General features: G+C 41.8%; 1 protein-coding gene across 3 annotated transcripts in view; it reads left to right on the top strand.

The window, feature by feature from the left end:
- CACNB4 (calcium voltage-gated channel auxiliary subunit beta 4) overlaps positions 1 to 23155 on the top strand; it is a 129060-nt gene that overhangs the window by 39494 nt on the left and 66411 nt on the right. The window contains exon 1 of one of the 3 annotated variants that reach the window (XM_053407003.1): positions 17653 to 18041. The exons of the other annotated variants lie outside the window; for them this stretch is intronic. Within the exon in view, the coding sequence (XP_053262978.1) occupies positions 17997 to 18041 (45 nt within the window). The 5' untranslated portion in view covers positions 17653 to 17996. Of the gene's footprint in view, positions 1 to 17652; positions 18042 to 23155 lie in introns of those variants that run through there. 3 annotated transcript variants of the gene reach the window in all.

Below are 23155 nucleotides of genomic sequence, written 5' to 3'. Positions count from 1 at the left end.
AAGGGCCAACTAAAGGCAAACAAGAGTTCTTTTCTTGTTTCACCCAACGTTGAATCAATCCAGTTGTGTGTTATCCTTCTCTCATCCTTGTAAATAAAACCCACAGAACATTTATTAGCCTGCTGGGGGCTGGAAGAGGAGGGGTGGGGAACTCTGATCCTCTTGTAGCAGCCTGCTGTATTTCGATGTGGGCGAAGATGTTTCTCTTCTCTTTCTGCCTATTTGCTACTATGCTGGCCAAGAGGCGGGACACAGCGCTCCATCCTTCCTCCACCAGCTTGCTCCCTCACCTGTATGGTATTCCAAGCACTTACCTGCCTGCAATTCCTTCTTGTCTACGGCAAGGGTGGAGAACTTGTGTCCTTTTGGATGTCATTGGACTGCCAATCCCACCAGCCCCTCCTAGCATATTCAGTGGTCTGGACTGATGGGAATTGGGAGTCCAGCAACATTGGGTCCAGTCCACCCTTCCATTGGCCATAGTAGAAGGTTCCTCTGAAGCCTAATTGTGGTGACAGGGGGCATTGGAAAGGAGTCACAGCTGGGAAGGAAAGTGGGTAATACTTTTCACCACAGCTGTGATCCCCCTGATAAAGCCCTGATACTTCAATCAGTCTTGGCGGGGGGCGGGGGCGGGAACCTTCTACTGGTTGCGATGCAAAGCATGTTTCAAGCCTAATTCCAAAATCAGGTGGGGCAAAGGGGATGAGACCCAGTGGGCATTGGTGAAGCACATGAGAGCACATGTCTGCCCTTGGGCACTTCGTTGGTCACCCATGGGCCAGAACTAGAGTGAGCTGATCAGGTCCATGGGTAGATACCTGGCTGAAACCTCACTAATAGCAGGTGGAGCGGTTGCCTCACCAAAGACCGTAACAAGCTTGGTCGTGCTATTGACTGCCACCCCAACCTGAAACAGGCAAATTTCCCCAACCTCACTGTGTTGGAGGAAAGTCCAGTGGGGGTGGAGGTGGGATATTTGCACAACTCTAATGTTTTGAGATCCCTAAAAAATACATATTACCTAAAAATACATATTAACAAACCGTTAAGATTGAATGATTTTGATGATGTTAATAAATGGGGGTAAGTTGTCCTAGACATTATTGGGGGGAAATTTGAAACCTTTTTGCTGTTAGCAGTGGCAAGTCATGTGTTCAAGGTAATGTGTAGCTCTAGTCCTTACACTAAATTCAGATGATAACATTCAACTAGTTGAAACAACTCTAGGTCTTTTTCCATTTCTTTTTTAGGAAAAACAATCCAGAATTTTCTGTAGTGCTTCAGAGACTGGTCCAGAGGTTTCCCCCTTCTTTTTTTTTAAAAAATAATTTTTATTGATTTTCTTTTCACATGACAAATATCCAATATCATTACTAATCATTCATTTTCCAATTTCCCCCCCTCCCTATTGACTTCCCTCAGCTTCCATTTCTGGTTTGTTACATCAAATGATACATTCTGCTGTTTGTATATAATACTATGTTATCACATTGTTATACTTCTTGCTCTCTGTAAATAAAGTTGTATGTGTTTATTTAAATCCTGCCAGCGAGTCCATTTTTTGTTTTTGTTTCTGCAAATATATTGTAAAGGGTTCCCATTCTTTTTCAAAATCACTATTGTCTTTTTCACGCAGTTTGCCCATTAGCTTTCCTAACTGCATAGTTCACCAACTTTTCTTGCCATTGTTCTTTTGATGATACTTCTCTGGTCTTCCAATTTTGGACTATTAAAATTCTTGCCACTTTTGTAGCATACATAAATAGTGTCTGTTTTTCTTTCGGCAACTCTTGTCCTAAAATACCTAACGAAAAAGCTTCTGTTTCTTTGACAAATGTTATTTTAAACATTTTTTTCAAGTTCATTGTATATCATTTCCCAGTTTTTAAAAATGATCTTACAATCCCACCACGTGATAAAATGTACCTTCCCCTTCTTTCCATCTCCAACAGTTTTTTTGTTCTGTTTTATACATTTTTGCCAGTTTTACAGGTGTAATGTACCACCTATTCATCATTTTCATGTATTTCTCTTTCAACAATATATAATCCGTAAATTTCAAATTCACTTTTCAAAGTCTTATCCAATCCTCAAATTGTATATTATGACCTAAATCCCGTGCCCATTTAATCATTACTGATTTGACTTCTTCATGCAGAGCTTTCCCCTTTCTGAGCTGCCTGAAGTTTATGTGAGTATGATCAGAAGGTCTATAGAGGCCACTTTACATGCAAACCACTCTGCCTTGGGATTTAATACTAACCAGGGGCAAACTAAATTCCTGTGCGGCCACTCCCAGATGTGTTAGACGACAGTGGCTGGAGGTACTTGTTTTTTTTAGAGGAACTGATATGAAGATGAGCAAGGCAAATTAGTAAAGAATGACTAGAGGTGAAGAGGATGCTGCAGAATTACATAAGGTTTTTAAAGTGTTGGTGGGGAGCATAAATGTGATACAGTGGAAAGAAGACAAGACAATGTGAGAGTGATCCAATCAACTGTGAGAAATGACCAGTGATGCAGCCTAGCACCTCTTGGAGAAATCTTTCCTTTCTATACGAAGGATAATAAACAAAGGATAATATCAATACAACACTAAAATCTATACAAAAGCAAAGAAAATGCAAATATGTATAATTATTTGAGCCTTGCCTGTTTCCACCCTCCACCAAAACATTGGCCCTGTTTAGCTATAAAGCTAGACCGTGGTTTAGCATTACAATAATGTGCTTACCCATTCCGTCTCATCCCTCTCCTCCTTCGGTGTGGCTGTGCAAGGAAGAGTTTGAAAGCTTTCACTTCTGTTTTAGATCAAACATAGCGTGCTGCTACTTCTGAGGTTCATCCTCACTATGATTTGTCGAAAGAAGCCAACATCAAGCCTTAATGTATCACGCTGGCTTGTTTCTTCAAACCATCCTAATCAAGATGAGCCACAGCTGACGGTTTGGACAACACACTAAATTTGTGGTTAATTTAGAATGGAAGTGGAAGCTTCCAATTTCTTCCTTATGGCTGTTTCAGAGCAGACAGAACACAGCAGTGAGCTTCCTCTTACTTTAAATGGGCCCCCATCTGTGGTATTACTTAGCAGCCATTACAGGTGGCAGTGAGCTGCCATTTTAACGTTGCTACAACCCCTCTCCCCATAGCTTCATTCTGGGGCATGGGGGAGGAGGAAATGTATCCTTAGCTAGCTCTATGTGCACTGGGGCTTTCTATAGATGTTCTAAGGAATGCATGGTAGCTAGGGTTGGAGCACACCTATCTGGAAGCTGCCACCCCCAGCTCATTGGTTTTAGCCCTTTCTGGTGTTGTCTTTGAAGAGCTTTGGTCTTGAATAAGGCCTTAGTGGAAGGGAATTCAGACAAACCACCTTAAGACATCCTAGCCCTGCGCCTGAGGCAGCCATGCCCCCAGCACCATGTTGCCAAATGTTTAGCAAGCACAAGAGGGAGTTGTGTGTGCATAGCAACATAAGTGCCTAGTGCTCCTCCAGGAAGGATGCTGATTCACCTATGATCCCTCCCTTATGTGGAGGTTACTATACATCCCCACGCTGATATGCACATAGGGTCCCTTCCAACAGCCCCTGAATAGGGGCAAGGCTGGTGCACAGCCCTGGCATGTTCACTGCCCATGACCCCTCTCAAAATAGGAGGCAGTATTTGTTCAAAAACCCTTCAAGGGAAGCCAGGTATTAGCATGAGCAGTGCGGCAAATGTGTTGAGAGGAAGGCAGGAGGGTGTTCCAAGTAAGTGATCTTTCTTAATATCCATGGATGTGCACAGAGTGCTAAACAAGAATCCATTGATTTCATAGTTGCCACAACCCAAGGCAAAGTGAAGAGTGCTTAAGCTCACTTGAATCATTGGGGGTTTTTTTATTTTTTGTTTTTAAAGCATGGGTAACTCTGTGTTGGATTGTTCCATGCACGCTGGCATTTCCGGCAGGAATCGCACAAAGCGTGGGCACGCTAGCAGATTTAAATCTCATGTCCGCACACCCCATTGAGCCAGATTTCTAAGCCATTTGAGGACACGTCTATATATTTTGTTCCTATGTTAAACACTTGCTGGAGGGTGTTTGGATGTACCTTTGTAATGCAGCAGGGCAAGAGACTGCATGGTGAAAAGTTTGGGGCTACATTTCCAGATGCTGCTTAGCTGCAAACTGTTGCTATAGCAACTAATTAGCAGGCACACTTATTCAGAAAACAGGATTTGTTTTTTAAAAAATGAGAAACTTGACTTGGATCCCCCCTGCCCCCTTGGTGTCTTTTAAATCTGCTTGTCCTGATTTAGTTCTGAGGTTCTTCACAGGACAGCAGCACACTTGCTGTGCAGAGAAACATACAAGATAATGGACAACATAACCCCTATTTGGGCTTTTTCTACTTGTGGGTACTGAACCCATGAAAGGGGCCTTGAGAATGTGCAGGCTAGCTCTGCCTCCTTTGTGCTGATGAATATGGCAAGCTTGTTCCATTCCTGGTGCATGTCCAGCAGTCTGAACAGGGCCTACTCACATACATCTGTGTTTGTGTAGGTCCTCTTCAAGCCACCACTGAACATTCAGCAGCAGCAGTGTGTCGCTAGTATATGCATCGTCACCCAAGGGACAGGCAGAACTAGCTCAGCTGTTCTTGTTAGCCCCATCATACCTTTGTATACATAGGTGCAAATGCAGACCCTCAAAGTATCCCTAATTTCCAGGGACAGTCCTGGATTTACAGAAGCCACCCCAGTTTCTGATTTGATCCCAGAATGTCATGCTTTTTCATAGGACATCCCTATTTTCATCAGAGAAATGTTGGAGGGTATGGAGTTATGCAACCCCCTGAGCCAAGGAGATAAGTAGCTATACAACCTTCAGAAGACATCTGAAGGCAGCCCTCTAAGTTGTTTAATGTTTTATTGTGTTTTTATATATGTTAGAAGCCACCTAGAGTAGCTGAGGAAACCCAGTCAGATGGATGGCATATAAATAATAAAATTAATGTGGAATAGGACATCCCTATTTTCATCGGAGAAATGTTGGAGAGTTTGCAAATGTAGGAATGGACTCATATGCCTTTCATGAACCTTGAAACCCTTGCTCACTGAGATGCAGACACAAATAGCGCACAAAGTACCATTGAGGTACTCTTGCCTTTTTGGGGATACAGGAGTATGTAAATCGGTTTGCAGTCCAGGCAGTGCAAAGGTTTAGCATCCCCTGGCAGTGTACATTGACTTAAGTGTTTTGCCAGATGTGAGCTAGGAGGCAACTGAGATATGAAAGCTAGGAGCTAAATGGCACCTTCAACCCAGGTTATGGGCACAGCAACGGAATGGCTAGGCACACTTTTTTAAAACAAGAATACAAAGCTGAAAATGAATGAACTGCAGCTAAAATATTATGTTCATTTTTCACATGGTCTAGTCCTTCCCCTGCCCACCCCCCTAATATCCTTAAGAAGGGTCTCTTCTCCAGTCTCCAAAGAGGAGCTGGAAGTGGGGAAGCAGAAAAAGGTCCTCCTTTCCTTCCACTCCGTGGTTTTAATCTGAAATCTTAGGCGCAGTACTGCGCCCAGAGCTCAGAAACTGCTCGCGCTTATGAAATTCCCTGTCACAAAATGCGCCTAGAACAATGGGAGTTTCAAACACTGACTGTGAAACCAAACCAAACCGCTGGCTCTCCTGATTACCCAGAGAAGAGTGATTGATTCAAGGAAACTATGAATGGAGAATCTCTTAAAACAGCCCCAGCTCTTCCTGATCGTTGTAAAATGAGCCATAATTCTGTTGTGAGGCTCTGGCTGATTGGGATGGGGTTGTTTAGAATAAGAATGGGAAGTAGTTCAATTGGGTTTGCTGTTGATGCTGATATTCACATATTCCAAACCTTGTCTCCAACCTTCTCCCACTCGTTTGCTGCCTCTACACTTGCCACCCACAGCCCACCGGAATTTTCAGGTAAACTCTCAAAAGGCTGAAGAATTCTGAATCATCCATGGAAGACACAGACTGCAGCAGGAGAGGCTTGTGTGTGTGGAGAGAGGGGGCGGAAAAGCTCCTGTAATAACAATAAAAGGCATTAAATCTTCTGAGTATGCCTTTCCTGCTTCTGTAAAACATAATGGACCTTTTTTAATGTCTTTTTTTTAAGTATAAGTATAGGGCTGTGCGAGGTTGATCTACTGAATCCTGCAACTGTGCTTTGTTGAATATTTCATTGCATCTTTTTTTAAAAAAAAAATGTCTGTTTTGGGGAATTAGTGCTGTTCAACAAGACTTTTAATTCATATTAATTGTCCCTACTCGGAGTAAACCCACTGATGTTAACTGACACAGCTACCTTAAGTTCATTAATTTCAGTGGGTCTACTCTGAGTAGGACTAATGTTGAATGCCGCTCTTAATATCCTGCTTTTCACTGAAAAAGCTCAGAGCAGCTAAAGCAGGACTTGCAGCAGTTTTCAATCCAGGGCACTGACCAGGTCAATGCCATTTTAGCTTCTCTGGTGGGTATGTGTTTGTTTAAAATATTTTGACTCTTTCTTTAGCCCCTATTAGGTCCCTCCAAGCAACTAACAATCATTTTACTAACATACAACTAAACAATAGGAAAACCAAAACCAAGATTAGATAGGATAAAGAGCTACCTAGAACAAATTAATTCGGAGACTGTTCGAGCTGGGGCAGGGAACTAAGGGTCTCCCCACACATTGGTGGACCCTTGTGGTTACATGGGACACAACAGCAAACATTTTCAGTTGTGGAATCTAACCTGTTGAATACCATCACCTCTTTCACCCCCTTTAAACAAGCTCTTTAAGACTTTTTAATTATTATTCTGATGTGCTTTTATAATAATAAAAAAGTCAAAGTCTGTTCTGATATATTCGTCTGCTATTGGTGATATGGTTTTGATGAATTTTTTGGGGTGCTATTATTTAATTTGTTTTGTACTTAGATTTATTTTTTTTAAAAAAGTTGTGATTTATATTTTTATTTGTAAGCTCCCTTGGGTGTGATCTTTATTGTAGAAAGCTGTAGTACATATGTTGGACTGAATAAAAAAATAATAATCCAGGAACGTTTCCATGTTGAGAGCATAGGAAATGTTCTTCACAGGAAGCTGTTCCTGTGGATTCTGGGAATACTTTGTTCTGGCTTTGTGTTTCTCGTGTGAGCGGACTACATGCACGAGGAATTCTTGCAAATATGGATCTTTTAGTAGCCCATGAGCTAGTGCAATGGTTGACACCTGTAACTTCTTAAACATTTTTTAAAAAAACAAAACATTATTTTACTTCGGGTGGCACTGACTTTTTGGAGAATGAATTGCAGCCCGCCAGAGTGATTTAACAATCAATCTATTTTTCCAGGCAATTCTGGGTATTGTAGTTCTGTGGGGGAAATAGGGACATCTCTGCACCTTTAACAAACTCTAGCTTCCATAATTCTTGGGGGCGGGAACCATAGGGCTTTAAATGTATGGCATGAATGTGGACTGAGATATTACATGGTGCAAAAAACATGCCTTCTTTGATGCAGTGTAGCACCCTGCTTGTGGTTAACGCTTAGCTGGAATGAAATATTCACGCAGCAATAGAGAAATTAAAATAATAATTTATTTGTCGGACAAATAAATAAGAGGCACAGTGGTATATGGCTACCAAGCTCTGGCCTGCCCTCCTGCCATTATGGCCAGCACTTATATTTCATCAATCCAGCCCCCTTTCTCCTCCCTTGGCTGCCTCTGTCCAATCAGCCTGGTTGAAATTCCTATTGGCTGTTTACTAGAACCAATCATAAAAGATACACCCATTTCCTATTACCTTTTATGGGAGACAGAGAGCTATATTTTCTTCTATTTATAAATGGCAAACAAGTAGCCATACATCTTACATTAGCCTCGACAAGGCACCTTAATTACCAGATCACTTTTGCCCCCTTCATTCTAAAATAGAGCAGATGGCTAAAACAGATGGTGGGGTATTTTTATCTGAACAGATCTTTTGTTTTCATCTTCTCACACTCCATCAATGAAATAATAATCTAACATAAGAATCTAACATTTATCACTTTGCTTACTGCATTTAGACAACAAGATATCATACATAACATAAGATAAATAACTTTTTAAAAGGAAAAGACCTTTGCAGAGTAAAAAGTCTCAAGTTTAAAAGGAACAAGGAACAGCTTAAAAAAACGGCTCTTTACTCCCCCTCTTGCCAGCCAGATGCTTTGACCTTTTGGCTCTATATCTGATGAGAGGCCAAATGGTATTATTTTCTGTTAAACAATAAACCTTACTATTTACCAACTCTTAATTTAGCAGCTTTTATTACAGCTTAATTATATTCTGTAATATGTAGGGTCAGTGACCTCAGCCTTTTTATGACCGCAATAAACCAGAGGGGCCCTCTGCCCAAGAGCTTGCCAGCTGCCTGCTGGTTTCCTGCCTCGAAAGAAACATTTTGTGAATTTTTAAGCTCATTTTTAAAATACAGGAATCTGATAAAAAAATATAAACCTTGATCAAGAATACAGGCTTTGATCAGATGCCTCAGCAGGAAGCGGCCATGTTTGAAGTGTCATGTGATCCTGCCTCTGGGCTCCCCAGGGAGCAGATCTGCTCATTACTGAACACATTTGCACTGTGTTTTAGATATTGAAAATCTGAGGTTCTTGGAAAGCCCTGGCTGCTGCTGTAGCCTTTGACAGAGCACATCTTATGAGCCAGGGGCTACAAGGCAAATATATGTGTACGTCAGCCACATCATCATTTTCATTAAATCTGACAGATGTCAAAGCTGCTGTGGGGGAGATATTGCTTTTCTATAATGGAAATGATTTTACACTTCTGAGTTTAATCACATTTCATTGGCCTAGCCCATGTCCCAGATGTTCCTCCCCGTTTCTTCTGTCTGTGGGGTGAATTTTATATTTTATTGCCTTACTATTTACTTCTGTGAAACTTTTTGAGGGGCAGACTGAGGGGGTGGGGAGGAAGAGATTGCTTAAGGCTGCATTCTAAATAGCTGACAGATTGTATATCCGGAAAGTGACTCCAAACGCAAGTTAACTTCAGTAATAGGTGACGTAGGCCGAGGAGGTTATAATGTAAGCAGCAAGCGGCAGGAACATAAAGTTCTTTGCCTTCAGTGATACAGTAATTCAAAGATAAATGATAGGTCCCTGGGGAGGAACCTTGGAGTTGTAATATTTAGGTGCAAATATCCCATCTTAATGTCCTTTTTGACTTTTATCCGGAATCCTCCTTCCCAGGCCTGCCTAACCAGATTGCCTTAATCATCAGGGTGTGATCTCCCCCTGCTGCTCTGCCACAGCAAATCCATTAAAGGCACCGCTCACAGAGAGACAGCAAGCTCTGTCTGATACTGTACCCAAAACATAACGGGGAACAAAGAACAGCTGCAATCAGCTCCTGCGGGGATAGTAACAGAACATAATAAAAGAGGTAGGCCAAGCCGACGTGGACTAAAAGGCAACTCTCACCCCCCGGCAAAAAAACCTAAATAATACTAGGAAAACTTTTACTGCCAGAATCCAAAAGAGAAACAATCCAAACCTCATAAAATAGTAATCAGAGGTTTTAATATTCTTCTTGTAAGTGTATGCATGCTTTTGGGGGGGGGGTGGCGGCGGCAGCAGTCCTTGGATGCTATGATTATTTGATGATGTGAAGATATTCCAGATTAATTACTGTTTGTGCCACCTGAAAGTCTTTTATCCAGAAAATTATGGGTAACTGTTGGTTGACTACCCCCAGTTAGTCATTCATCATTTCTCAAGTCGCTTTCCTGAGCTGACAGAATAGTTGCCAGCGTTTGTCCTCATAATGCAAGTGTTTTGAGACTTCTTATCCCAGGACAGTTTTGTGATTAATATTTAAGGCAGATGAGTCTGGTCAGTGTTGCACTGTGTTGTAGTGCTCCCGAACGTAGATTAGAGATGTTGCGCGTTAGAGCTGCCATATTGCGTTACAGAAAATGGCATTATTTGGCATCAACAGCATCAACTGTATGTTCCAACTTCTTTTCCGTGACTAAATTCATGGTGATGATTTTCACATTGTGGAATCAGTTGCTGCAACTAAATTAAAATTAGATCATAATGAATTTGCTCATCTAAAGAATTATATTTGTCACTACATCCTTGGAGTTTTGCATTTAGGCATAAGAGGAGCTGCAGATTATTATGTTTAATATCACACTTATCCTTAAAGTTAGTTTGTCTTTCAGAGGCTAACATGTGGGAACAGCGCTGTTGTCGGAAGCTAGAACATTTCTCTGGGGTGTCTGGGACAAAGGGAACATGATCAAGATTTATTTCATGCGCTATGGGCATGCATCACACCTGGCTACCTTTATTGAACCTTCAGAAAGGTATTCCCAAAATATAAGGCCTTTCCACCTAGGATTAGCCTGAACTCTTCCAACCCGGGTGATGTTCACGCATTCAAAATGTATATTGTTTTAAGAAATGAGATTGTGAATTCATTATGGGGCAGATGTAGCTGATCTCTCCTCTGCCTATTTGCAGTATTTGAGATGCTACCAAAATACTTTTCCTCTTCCCTTTTCTTCTTCATTTTTCTCAGAGGCTGCTCACCCTTCTAGTCCAGCAATTAAAAACAAAGCTAATTTTAAACTTCATTTGCTCCTTTGTTGCCCATTCACCCAGTTTGGCATGATCCTTCACAATGCACTTGACATTTCACCATCCTGAATAATACTTCGTCATCTGCAAACTTGTCACTTCACTCCTCACTACTGACTGGATCATTTAGGTATAAATTAAATAGCACTGATCCCTACATAGATTGCTTACTTTCCTTCATTGTGAGGCAGCACTGTATGTCAACCCCCGAGTTCTCCTCCTTGTTGTTTCTAACTTAGTTAATAGGAGACTCATCTTCTTAGTTTACAGTTATGGTTAAGTTTACTCAACAGGTTTTGGTGTGGAATTTTGCCCAAAACTTTTGAGAAGTCCAAGTGGAAAATGTATGCCGTCAACATATTTGTTGATGCTTTCAAAGAAGTAGTGTGCACCCATGTCCTACTTCACAAAGGAAAGTCCTGTGTTTGAAGGCATCCACTTTAAAGATAAAGAACTGTGAACAGGGAGAGCAGGGGTCTTGAAGTTTCCTATCAACAGCACCTAGGCAGTGGACTTCCCACTATGATCAGATACCGCATTTCTGTTTTAATCATAGTAATCACTGTTTGAAACCCAGATATATAATTTAATTGCCAAATGGCACCTTAAAGCTGGGCTGCAGTTGTCACAATGGAATGTTTAGGTGCTGTTCCCTCCACCTTATTTGATTATTTATTTATTTATTTCATTATTTCATTATTTATTTATTCATTCATTCAAATTCCGTACTGCTTTATATTTTAAAGAACAAATCTCAAAGCAGTGTGCAACACCTTGAAACATCAAATAAAATAATCCTGAATAAACCAAATGAAAGCTTCAAGGGAAATATTTCAGATCCTTCTCTAAGTGATATTTTGCTTTCCCCAGTCACCAACCTGGCTTCCAGAGATCTCCATGTGGTCGCAGTTGGATCCACGCCAGTCAGAAAACATGCCTTGCACCTGCTTAATTTCGAACACTGATAGTAATTATTTCTAAATGTCCATCTAGACTTAGCATTAGCACATGCAGTTTTTCTGCAACTCTTGTGTGCTTTCTCTAGCATGCCTCTGGGTTCTGCATGGCCCTAAAACATTCTTCTTAGCAAAGGCTTCATGCAGATGCCTTGTAAAAAAGTAAGTCAACAGAGCATGGCTATATCATAGTAAATGATGGTGATGATAAGTTTATATCTCATTCTTCAGCCAGAAAGTTCTTAGAGTAACCTGGTGTTTTGCGGGTGTGTGCATGGTGGGTGTTAATTACTGCCTCTTAAACTCTTGTCAGGACTAGGCCAATTTTTTTATTATTATTATTTTGCTGCTTGTGGCGAAGGACTAGATTGCTGACTTCCTAGTTACGGTTACAGGAGCTGGCTGGACTAGCAACTGAATCTTACTTCAGAACTGGCAACAGGACAGCATTGCTCACCAAATCTGATGGCAGCCAGATAGTTTAGGGAGTGCAAGGCAGGCACATAAGCCTTGTTCTCCTTCAGCTCCCCAACACCTATTACCTGCTACCTGAGGCAGCTAACTCCCTCTCCCTAATGGTAGGGCTAGCTCTGAGTCTTATTGAGGAGGCTAACGTGCTACTGTAACTGCTTGCTTAAAAAGTGCCAGGGATTGTGTGAACAAACAGAAGTGCTTCTTACACTAATGATATATGCAGAGGATTCCCAGCGGCTCAGCAAGCCTACCTCAATATGCTTCTAGAACGCTTTCAGTCTGACCTAGATGGAGGGATCAGTTTTAGGGGCTATAACGGGACAGTTCATTCTTCAGGGCCGCTCAATATTTGGCCTTTTTATTGGAAGTGCCATCAGAATGCCAATTAGTGTCAGTTAGAATGGTGGCTTCTGTCACATTTGCTGGGAAATGGCTGGAGTCCACTGCTAACTTGCATCTCACAGGCCACAGAAAAGCATCCCAAAATTTATTATAAGACAGTATTCCTAATACGCAAGTTGTGCTTGCCATGTTTTGTTGATACTCTTTATGAAGAAAATGCCCCTGCTTAACATGTGCATAACCATAGTGTTTATTTGCTTGTATTTTCTTCCTTTCCCTTTATTTCTATGCCCCCTCCTTCTGAGGATTAAGCACTCAGTTGTTGCGTGTCCACTGGAAAATGATGATTCTGTTGGGCTCCAGTAAAGACATAATACTATTTCCAGTGAGATTAATATGTAGTAAAAGAAGTCACAATTGTTTTTAACTTTTTGGTGGGATTCATTGAGTTCCCTCTGATATAGTTGACCAAAACATACCCTGAATATTGTAGTTATGCTGTAGCTTATAGTTTCACAAACTTCTTTAAAACAATGTATATATTAGAATACATTAGTTTGTAATTGCTCAAAACTGAGGCAAATTGTGAAGATATTAGAGGCAGAGATAAAGTTTATCTCTTAATTAAATGATCATTAATTTTGATTTATTTTATTAAAAAATAACCCTGGGACAAAGTTTAGCAGCAAAAATGCAGGATTATTAATCAAGAATCAGTAAATTGTCTTAATATGGCCTTGGCCTTGGTGTGATCACATAATCATTGAAGTCTAGGGCTATTGGTTTATTGGGCTATTGGCAGGATAAGCATGACTAGAGTTCATATTTAACACATCCATATTTGCAAGTCAGTGATCCCCCAGTGATTACTGCTTGGCTACAGGATGCATTCTCATCTACTTGAGACAATTTATTTTTATGAAGATAAATTTGTGTGTCTCAACACACACACACACACACTTGTTTGAAGGAAATGCAGTGAACCTTAGTGGAACTCTAACTGCATGATCTGCAGCATGTTCACAGCTATGCAGTAAGTAGTTATCCTGCCAGAATTACATTTGGTGGATGTCCAAAACCATGAGGACTTGGAAGTTGGATTTTAATTCAGGATAACTAAGTTACTATTTTCAAGAACATCTCATAAAGCCCATTGCGTGTCCGCCATCAGTTTCATCATGCAGATGGTATGTTAAAACTTATCTACCTCTCAAATACATAAAAAAAATCTAACTTAAAAGTATATTGTAGCTTCAGGAGAAATATATTAGATGTCAAAATAGTTATCAAACACAGATGTTTCTAGCAGAAACAGAACTATGCTAGGCTACATTATCCTCATATTTGGGGTTCCCTATCACTGCAGATAGGCCATGGACCAAGCGGGGGTGGGGTCAGTAATCCTGGAGTTCCAGACAGACAGGAAAGCGAGGTAAGGCAGGATCAGCACCTTGGAGAGGGATCTGGGTGCATGTTTTAGGAGCATGGTTAATAAGCCTGCAGCTGAGGCAGAACATACAAGTTGTCTCAGCAGTGGCCTGGAGCAACTGGCAGATCTTTCTATCTTGTGCTAGAAGTCCCAGCCCCCTGAATACTGGTACATGACCAGTCAAAGGGCCAGTGTCTGGCCCTGGGCTTTTACACTGTGGGGATATCTTCTCAGGGTTCTCCTGATTCACCGAACAGTATGTGGACCAATCAGTCTGGTAGTGCAGGGACTCTCTTTGTAAATCAGGGGAGCAGGCACAGGTTCCAGGGAGTAGTTCTATCTGCTCCTTGGGATTCCTAGATAATTTTTCCTGCTTGTGAAGTGCCCCTTTCACAAGGAAAGTTCTCTTTCAGCCCACTATATTATGTATTTGTCTAAGAGACTTGCATCTGTGTACATCCAAGAGAAAAATGATATTTTATCTTATTTATTTGTGTGTGTGTGTTGTTATAGTCTGAATTCCTGTGTGAATCAATTACGATTATTTTAATAACTTTATTTTCAGAAGTGCCATTGAAGCTTTATTAGCTTGGGAGTAGAGGAAATAATTTTATCCGAGCATAATCATTGTACATTTACATCTTTCTCTTTTTTTATTCAGTGGAGTGCTTTAATGTGTCTTTTAAGTGTTAGAGTTGACAAGTCTATGTATTCCAGCTCAAGTTAATCCCTCTTTTGTTGAGAGATCCTGAGATCCATTTTTAATCCCTAATGCTGAATGTCATTGCTGAGGAATTTTTTATTGCATTAACTAAAGATGCTTTAGTTAATGCAATAAACTGGGTAAATGGGCAGCAAAATGGCAAGTGCAATTCAGTGTAAGCAAGTATAAAGTGATGTTCATTGGGGGCAGGAATCTTAATTTTACCTATATGCTCATGGTGTCTGAGCTGGTGGTGACTAACCAGGATTGAGACCTTCAGGTCTTCGTAGATAGCTCAAGAAAGGTGTCAACGCAATGTGTGGCAGCTGTGAAAAAGTCAAATTCCATGTCAGGGATCATTAGGAAAGGAACTGAAAATAACACTACTAATATGATAATGCCATTATATAAATCTATGGTGCACTTGGAATACTGTGTATAGTTCTAATCACCTCACCTCAAAAAGGATATTGTATTGCTGGAAGAGTTCAGAAAAAGGCGATCAAAAGGATGGAGCAAGTTCCCAATATTTGGGGCTTTTTTGAAGAGGCATACAGTATTTCTCTCTCTCTCATATAATGCTAGAACCTGGGAACATCCAATGAAGCTGAATGTTGGAAGATTCAGGGCAAACAAAGGAAAGCACTTCTCCACACATCACATAGTTAAGCTATGGAATTTGCTTTCACAAGAGGCAGTGATAGACATTAATTTGGGTTGCTTCAAAAGAGGGTTAGACGAATTCATGGAGGATAAGGGGTATCAGTGGCTACTAGCCATTTTTGACTACGTTGCATCTTCACTGTCAGAGCCAATATGCCTTTAAACATCAGTTGCTGAGAACTGCAGGTGGGAAGAATGCACACAATTGTTCTCAGGTTCTGCTTGTGGACTTCCCATGGACACCTGGTTGGCCACTGAGAACAAGATGCTGGACTAGATGGGCATATGGCTTGATCCAGCAGGCTCTTCTCGTGTTTTTATGCTTGTGGATGCCATGGTTACCAAAAGCTTTGCCTTCCTTTGGTATTACCGACAACAGAGTTAAGTAGGGTGGATAACCAACTATTTTCATTCTGAGGAGACTTCCAGTAGAATAACTGGGGCTGGTGGTAGCTCTACCTGACTTAAAGGTGTATGGTTACCAACCCTAGAGATAATAACAGGCATTGGTTAGGGACAGCCCTCGTGAAGGGTATGATATTTATAAATAGTTTTAATTTTGCAAATGTTTGTTTTTTAATGTTTGTTTTCCCCCTGCTCTTTATCTGTTCCTATTTTATATGTTCTCTCTGCTAATTCATCTGTATAGATGATAATTTAGAAACTGTTACTATAATTTAAGATCTGCTGTCCATGTGCTAACTATCGATGAGAAGCTTCAAGGCCCCTGATCTCTCTTCTTTTATCTCTCTTTTAAAACTGAAATTGCACCGGACAGCTTTTCAAATAGGTGAGTGTTCTCTATTAAGTAGAACACAGATGAAAACAGCGACAACAGGTTGTGTATGTGGCCCTCTTTAGAAACAGAGGAAGCTGTCTTACGCTAAGCCAGACCATTATTCCATCTAGGTTAGCACTTTCATTGACTGGGAACACTTTGTAAGGGTTTTAGGCAGGAACTTTCCCCTACCCTACTGGGAGAGGCCAGGGATTAAACCAGAGATCTTGAATATCAAAGTGAGAGGTCTACTGGTGAGACCTTCCATCTAAAATTTGTTCCTTAGCACCAGTGGTATGTGAACACTTTAGGTTGTAGAAGCTGTATTCAATGGACCAACTTTTGCACAACTGATTAGTCACCTGTAAAGAATGTTATTGTGCTTATAACTCTTATAAAATTGGTCGCAAGTCTCACAGAACTATCTCAGTTTTTACACCCATTTACAGTACAATGCTCCAAATCTTCTACAGTATTCCAGAAATGGGAAGTCTGTGGACGCCCATGTTTTGCTGGGCTCCAGCTCCTATTATCCATGACCATTGGCTGTGGTGTCTAGGGCTGATGGGAGTCAGAGTCCAGCAACATCTGTAGGACCACAGATTCCTCACCACTGCTGTATACTTTTCTGTTCTGTAATAGCCACTGGAACCTCAACTTCTTTTTTTGAAAGCAATGCTTTTGAACTCCAGGTCTTCAGAAGCCAGAGTCTACAAGCTGGAACATACTTATTGGGGATTATCTCTTATTCAGCTCATTGGAATTTATTTCTGAGTGAACATGTGCAAAATTATTGCTCCTGCCCTTTGACGAAATGCACCTCCTTCTCTTGGCCACTTGCTTGTGGTTCTGAGGGGAATTGTAACATGCACTTTGCAAACTATGCTTATTCCAATGAGTGAGAGAGGACAGAGGTTTCAAATTTGGCTGCGTGCAGCTGGTATTCCCCCCTGTCCTAAAATATTAGAAAATTTGGGGTTCTTCAGAAAATGAGTGCATAACTCTCTTAAGGGATAAAATATTTTTCAGAGGTTTTGTCTGCAGCAGCCTATTTTAAAATGCGACTTGCATCCTGAGGAAGCGCCTCTCAAATAAGAATATTGCTCAGGCAATTCAAACTAAGCCCAGGAAGTAGACAGAGAAGTGGGTTATTTTATCTTTAAGCCTGTGGTGGTGATGGTTAAATCTTTGCAGTTCTTCCTTAAGCAACATAATTCTGCAGGGAGGGATGTCTAAATAGAAACAGCATAAATTAGCAGAGCTCTTCCTCTGTTTCCATCGTGTGCTCTCGCTCCTGTTCTCCTGCATAAAAAACAAACAAACAATTTATTGCCAAATTGCAGTTTACTTTTAAGGTGAAGCTGTTTACTGGTAGAAATGCTGTGGCTTCCTTTTTTTTTTATGACTGGACTTGAGGGGGGGGGGAACCCCTTATTTTCTCTATTCCACAGGGTGTATTTGGTAGTTAAATCTGTCCAGCTATCCACCCCCACCTCAGCTCTTTCTTTTCTTTTCAAAAATGCTGGCGAGCTTTTATTATTATTGCAGACTGAAGAGAAGAAATCATCGGGGACATGCTTGTTACAAACGCACAAGCCCTCCTGTTCGTCATCCACTATCAAAGAGAATTCTCTGTGAGTTGACTGAGGCACAGCAGCCCAGCCAATCACCGGTCTCTTTCCTGACTCTGTCATCAGCCCTTGGTTGAGGGAAAAACGGTTTTGCTTTCATGCTCTGTGTTTGGAAGGCAGATAAAATGCCAGGTCTGGGTTGCCTCCAGGGATAACCTTCCTTTCTATGATGTGAATGAATAGCATCTTGGCTGGGGGCAAATCCAGAGGAGGAATTGACAAGGCAGGCTGGAGCTGCTCTGTCTACTGTCTAGGCCTTTCCCTGCGTTTTAAATCCCAGCTGTGGCTTTTGTAGGGAATTCACTTTTGCACTGAGAAAGGGGTGCTTTGGATTATCAGACCTCCATGTATGACAATTTGTACCTGCATGGATTTGAAGACTCTGAGGCGGTAAGTGGGGTTTTCGTTTTTTATTTTTGTCTAAAAGCCCACCCTTTTGCTGGTCTCTTTCCTCCTCCTCCTCCTCCTCCTCTCCTCCTCCTCACAACAGCAAGGTATGCGGAGGACAGGGACGCCAAAGAAACAGGCTTTGTTTTGTGGGCTGCTTGGCAATGTGATGGATATAGTCTGGAGCCACCTGAACTAATCTCGGTTATATAATTCCTTGTCCTGCAGCTTTAGAAAAAGGAGAAGGGGAAGATATAGGTGTTTCCGACGAAAGCTGGGAAGCATTTTGTGTGTGTGTGTGTGTGTGTGTGTGTGCTGCCGTTTTGCTGATTACATGCTACACTTCTGTCCTCATGGCAGGGTGCACGAATGCTTCGTGGCTCCGAAATGGGGAGAGGTGTTGTAGCTATCATGCATAATATTTTCATCGGCTGGGGAAAGTGCCGCTGGAGGGGAGAAAGGAGAATACTAATAACACAGGAGTTTATGTTTTGCTTAAATAGGGAGCGGTGGAAGTTCTCCAAGATATATATGTGTGTGTGTGTGTGTGTGTGTGTGAGAGAGAGAGAGAGAGAGAGAGAAGATGCTGCCTGGGCAAATGGTCAGTGCAGATGCATTTGAATTTCTTGAACAAAGAAGCTGTACAAGTGGTTGCTGTAACACAATCCTGTAGCTTCACAATGGCAGTATGCAAGCTTTCAACATGCTGTGAATGGAGGCTGAGGTGTCATGATTGCCAATCTTGCCATCTCATTATTATTTAGGATATGCTACCCCTTAATAGATGGTACTCCCCCAAGTCAGGATAGCTTTCCTGCTAGCAGAAGCCATTTGTATTTTGCCAGAATTGAGCACTGGGAATCCTAAAGCCTGTACCAGCCTGAGACCAATTAAATATGGACTGCAAAAAGTTGACAGCAGAGATTAGAAACCTATGGTCCTTGCTATGATGGGCATGTTTTATTTTATTCCCCCCCTCCCGTCCCCACCACCCCTCCACGATTTAAAAGAGTCCTCGAGGGGCAACATTTCCCCAAGACGGAGAGAAATCTGCTGAGATTGCCACAACAATGTACACGCTGTTCCATATAAAGCAGGAATGTGTTACATAAGGTTTTATAGCCAAAGCATAAAATACACAGATTATAACATAAAACAGTGTATGCGTCAATGCAGACGTATATGGCCAGTGATGCGATATCCACATGAGAATGGATAAGATCCTGTATCTCTCTTCAGATTAGTCTTTGCTCCTCTCTGTCAGTGTGATTCTCCACAGGCTCTTGCTGATAACTCTGTCATGTCTACATGTTGACTCAAATGCTCATAATTTATTTTTATGGTTAGGATAGTTTGGAGAGGGGGAAGACTCTGAAATGTCTAAAATGAAATACTCCAGTGTTCCTCTTCTGATGGGGGAAGCTAGAGGGGGAGAATTTACTGTTAAAATGCTCTTTCAATTCAGTTTTAGAAACTCGTGGTGCTGTTTTTTAAAAACCGATATTTCTGCCTACGGCAGGTTAGTTCCTTACGCTGAGTATTTTCTTGACCTGCCAGGTCACTTTCCAGGGAACCGTTTTTCCTACAAGCTACCTTTTATAAATAGAGTTAAAATTTTCTTTAGAAACCATAAGAAATGCTTTTTTAGTTCAGCGTTGATTTGGAATTGTAGCATTACATTGCCTGGGCAGGCGGCTACAATTCCTGAAATATGTCAGAAATATACAACCACTTATAAGTGGGGATAGACAAGGTGCTTGCTGGTGCAGTTCGGTGGAGGAAAGTGCCTTGGCTTGAGTTGAGTACACTGGGGTTCCACATACTGTCCAGTGCTAGTTTGTTGGATGGCCTAAGACTTATCTCCCTCTTTCAGACTCAGTTGCCCCACTTGAAATACAGAGGGAATAATGGGCTATTGTTCCAGATTGCTGAGGATGAAGAACTTTGCTTCAGGATGAGAACAGAAATTGTGCTCTGGCAGCACAGCAGCAGCAGCAGGAGGCCCCATTAGCTAAAGTGGTGCTTCAGGTTAAGAACAGTTTCAGGTTAAGAACGGACCTCCGGAACGAATTAAGTACTTAACCTGAGGTACCACTGTAATGGGTCTGCCAGCTGCTTATACACAAACAAAACATATTCCCTCATGATTGCATGCATGTGTGTGTGTGTGTGTGTGTGTGTGTGTATGCCACATATATGCCACATTTTTATAGCTTGAAGGGTATTATTCCTCAAGATAGCACTTTCTTGGCTGTTGTAGCTGCCATGCAAAGTGTGACTGTACAAGTGTCAGTGCGCAACCTACTTGAGATTGCCTGCAAAGTGAGTGATGGTATGACATAGTCCCCCTCCCTTAAGGCCCAAACCACTGAGTGGCATGTTCTATTAATGTTTCAGATGTATGACGAGTATTTCTATTATATTTCTGTGCAGCCTGTACATTCTCTCTCTCTTTGCCAGGCCACTGCCAGACTTGCTTATATTGGATGATGATGTGCTGGGAACGAGTACTTTTTCTCCTCACCTCCAGTAGCAATGTGTGTGTGTGGGGGGGGGAATCTGTGCCATCTCCTTCCCTAGGGGGCATATCCAAATAATAATAGTAACAATGCAAACTTTCTTACATCTCCAGATGTGGTTTGCTTGTCAAAGGGAAAAGAGGGGGAACGGCAAGGGTTCCAAGTAAGATGCTTGAAATGGATGTGTTACACATTCTAAAATCTCGTCCCACACTCAACAGGTATATCTCTCTCATTCTACACCCTCCGCCCCACAGTAGCTCAGTGATAGAAAATCTACTTCACATGCAGATCATCCCAGCTCCAATTCCTGGCATCTCCAGGTAAGCTGGAAATGATCCCATCTGAAATCCTGGAGAACTTCTGCCAGTGATTGTAAACAGTGAGCTAGATGGACTAAGGGCCAGGCTGTATGGCCTGTGGTCCTGCGTTTCCCTAGCATGCTGGTGGTCATGGGGATCGGCTATTGCCTCTCAAAAAGGACCAAACACAATCACAGGGGACCAGCTCCTTTGATTGTTAGCTGGAATAATGTGGTTGGTACTACACCTCTCTCTCTCTTTAATAGGAGGGTATACGTTGGAAATTAAGCATTACCGTTCACTTCAAGGCAGGGGTAGGGAAACACGATGAAAATGGTCAGTTATAATGCCAGAAGAAAAGCGTGTTTGCAGCCTATGCTGAAGCAGAACGTACAGCTTTCAGTTCAGTAAAAGTTGAGCTCTCTCGCGCAAAAGTGGTGATCTGCAGGGGTGAGTCAGAAGGAACTCAGGGAAGAGAGCAATAGTGGGGGAATGAGGCATTTTTAAAGCAAAGTTCAGTATGAATACGTGCATGTGTCTTGCCCAGAATACACTTGAAGTTAAGAAAGAGATTTTGAGCTGTTCTGGTTAGCAGCTCAACCCAAACGCTCAGCTGGCGATGAGCATATGAAAAGCATAAGGAGGCGTACTGTACTTGCTTTCTGGTTTGTGGCAGGCAGATCTGTAAGCTAAAGACCCTGTGCTGCTGATGCGACTCGCACATTGTAAAATGAGTGTATCAGAATGAATCAGGACTAGTACAGTTATGCTTTACTGCAGGCCTTATAAAAACCAGGCCTGTCAAGTTCAGTACCAGGCCTGTGTTGCGCTCCCTCATTCATGTGTAGAATGAATATTTTTAAGAAGGTGGCATGGTGGCTTCCCCCCTAAATTTGTTTTGTCCATTATTTCCAAATTCATCCCAGTGTTATGCTTGATTAGAAGGAAGCCTGGACTGGGTATTTAAAACAGCAGAGGGGGTGGGGAGTCCCCAGATACAAGTAATGAAATATATGTGTGAATATTATACACACAAAATGCTCATGTATGCTTACATGTGTTCATGTTTAAGTAATAACTACTTTTGAGACCATTTCATTGTTATTTGGGGTACCTATGTCTTTGCCTTTTGTTCCAAGCACTTAGCAGCTGTTAGAAATGTTCAGAAGCTGTTTTTTCTTTTTTTAATGTATTTTTAATGAACAGTTTTCCATGCATACCTCAGTTTGGTGGTTGACATTTAGGGGAAGGTGAGCTCCGTTATGAGCATGTGGTGGGGGCATGATAGTACTTGCTATGGAAAATTCTCAGAAACTTGTACAAGAAAGAGAGATGCTAATTTCCAAAGTAGAATTGGTCACTCTGACTAGTGCTTATGTTTGTTTTCTGAAAATTATTTATTTTATGTGTATCCTAATCTTTCATGGCATCCCAGGCGGTTGCCATCCAGATGGTTAAGAAGCTTGACAACAGCTACAGTGCCTGGTGTTTCCAGGCCATTCCCTGGGTTCCCAAGTTCCCACTGGTCACTCAAACAGTTCTTTACAGGTAGCAAAACCTCATGCAAAACCTGAGCTGTTGCACAGACTATGCTGGAATACCTGCTATGTGCAAAACTACAGGTATGTTCAGGGCATTTGTCTGTGAACTCTGTATCTGTAGATGGGAGGCAGGGATGCATATGCAAGCCATGCCCTTAGTGTCTTCTGTGTGCACCGTTCCCCAACTATCCCCTTGTTGAGCAGAGAAGGTCTTCAGGGGGGCTTTCACTCTCATTTACTCCGCACGGCTGGGAGCTGGATAAAGCAGGATCCCAATTGCATTGAAGCAAATGCTAGTACAAGGATGTCTGCAGAACTTCTTCACTCAACATGGAGATGGTTGGGACTGAAAGGTGGGTAGGTGCAAAGTGCATGAGGCTGGGGTCTGCATCAATGTCCCTATCATTGTCCACCATTTGAGTGTTCATATATTCAGGAACATGCCTAGAACACCTAGATATTCTATACTTTCCATAATGGATGACAAGACAGATTCCCCATATTTTTTACAACTTGTTGACCAGGCATAGGCAAACTCGGCCCTCCAGATGTTTTGAGACTACAATTCCCATCATCCCTGACCACTGGTCCTGTTAGCTAGGGATGGTGGGAGTTGTAGTCCTAAAACATCTGAAGGGCCGAGTTTGCCTATGCCTGTTGTTGACCTTGTTGACCTGTATAATGTTTGTACTGGTGTACATTCTGTGTGGATGATCTTGGCATGCATGCCATTAGGAAACTCTTGATTTAAAACA

This window comes from Podarcis raffonei, chromosome 1 (assembly GCF_027172205.1).
Source record: "Podarcis raffonei isolate rPodRaf1 chromosome 1, rPodRaf1.pri, whole genome shotgun sequence".
NCBI classification, from domain to species: domain Eukaryota; kingdom Metazoa; phylum Chordata; class Lepidosauria; order Squamata; family Lacertidae; genus Podarcis; species Podarcis raffonei.
The sequence above is the reverse complement of the archived record's forward strand: the minus strand, read 5'-3'. Positions and strand labels throughout refer to the sequence as shown.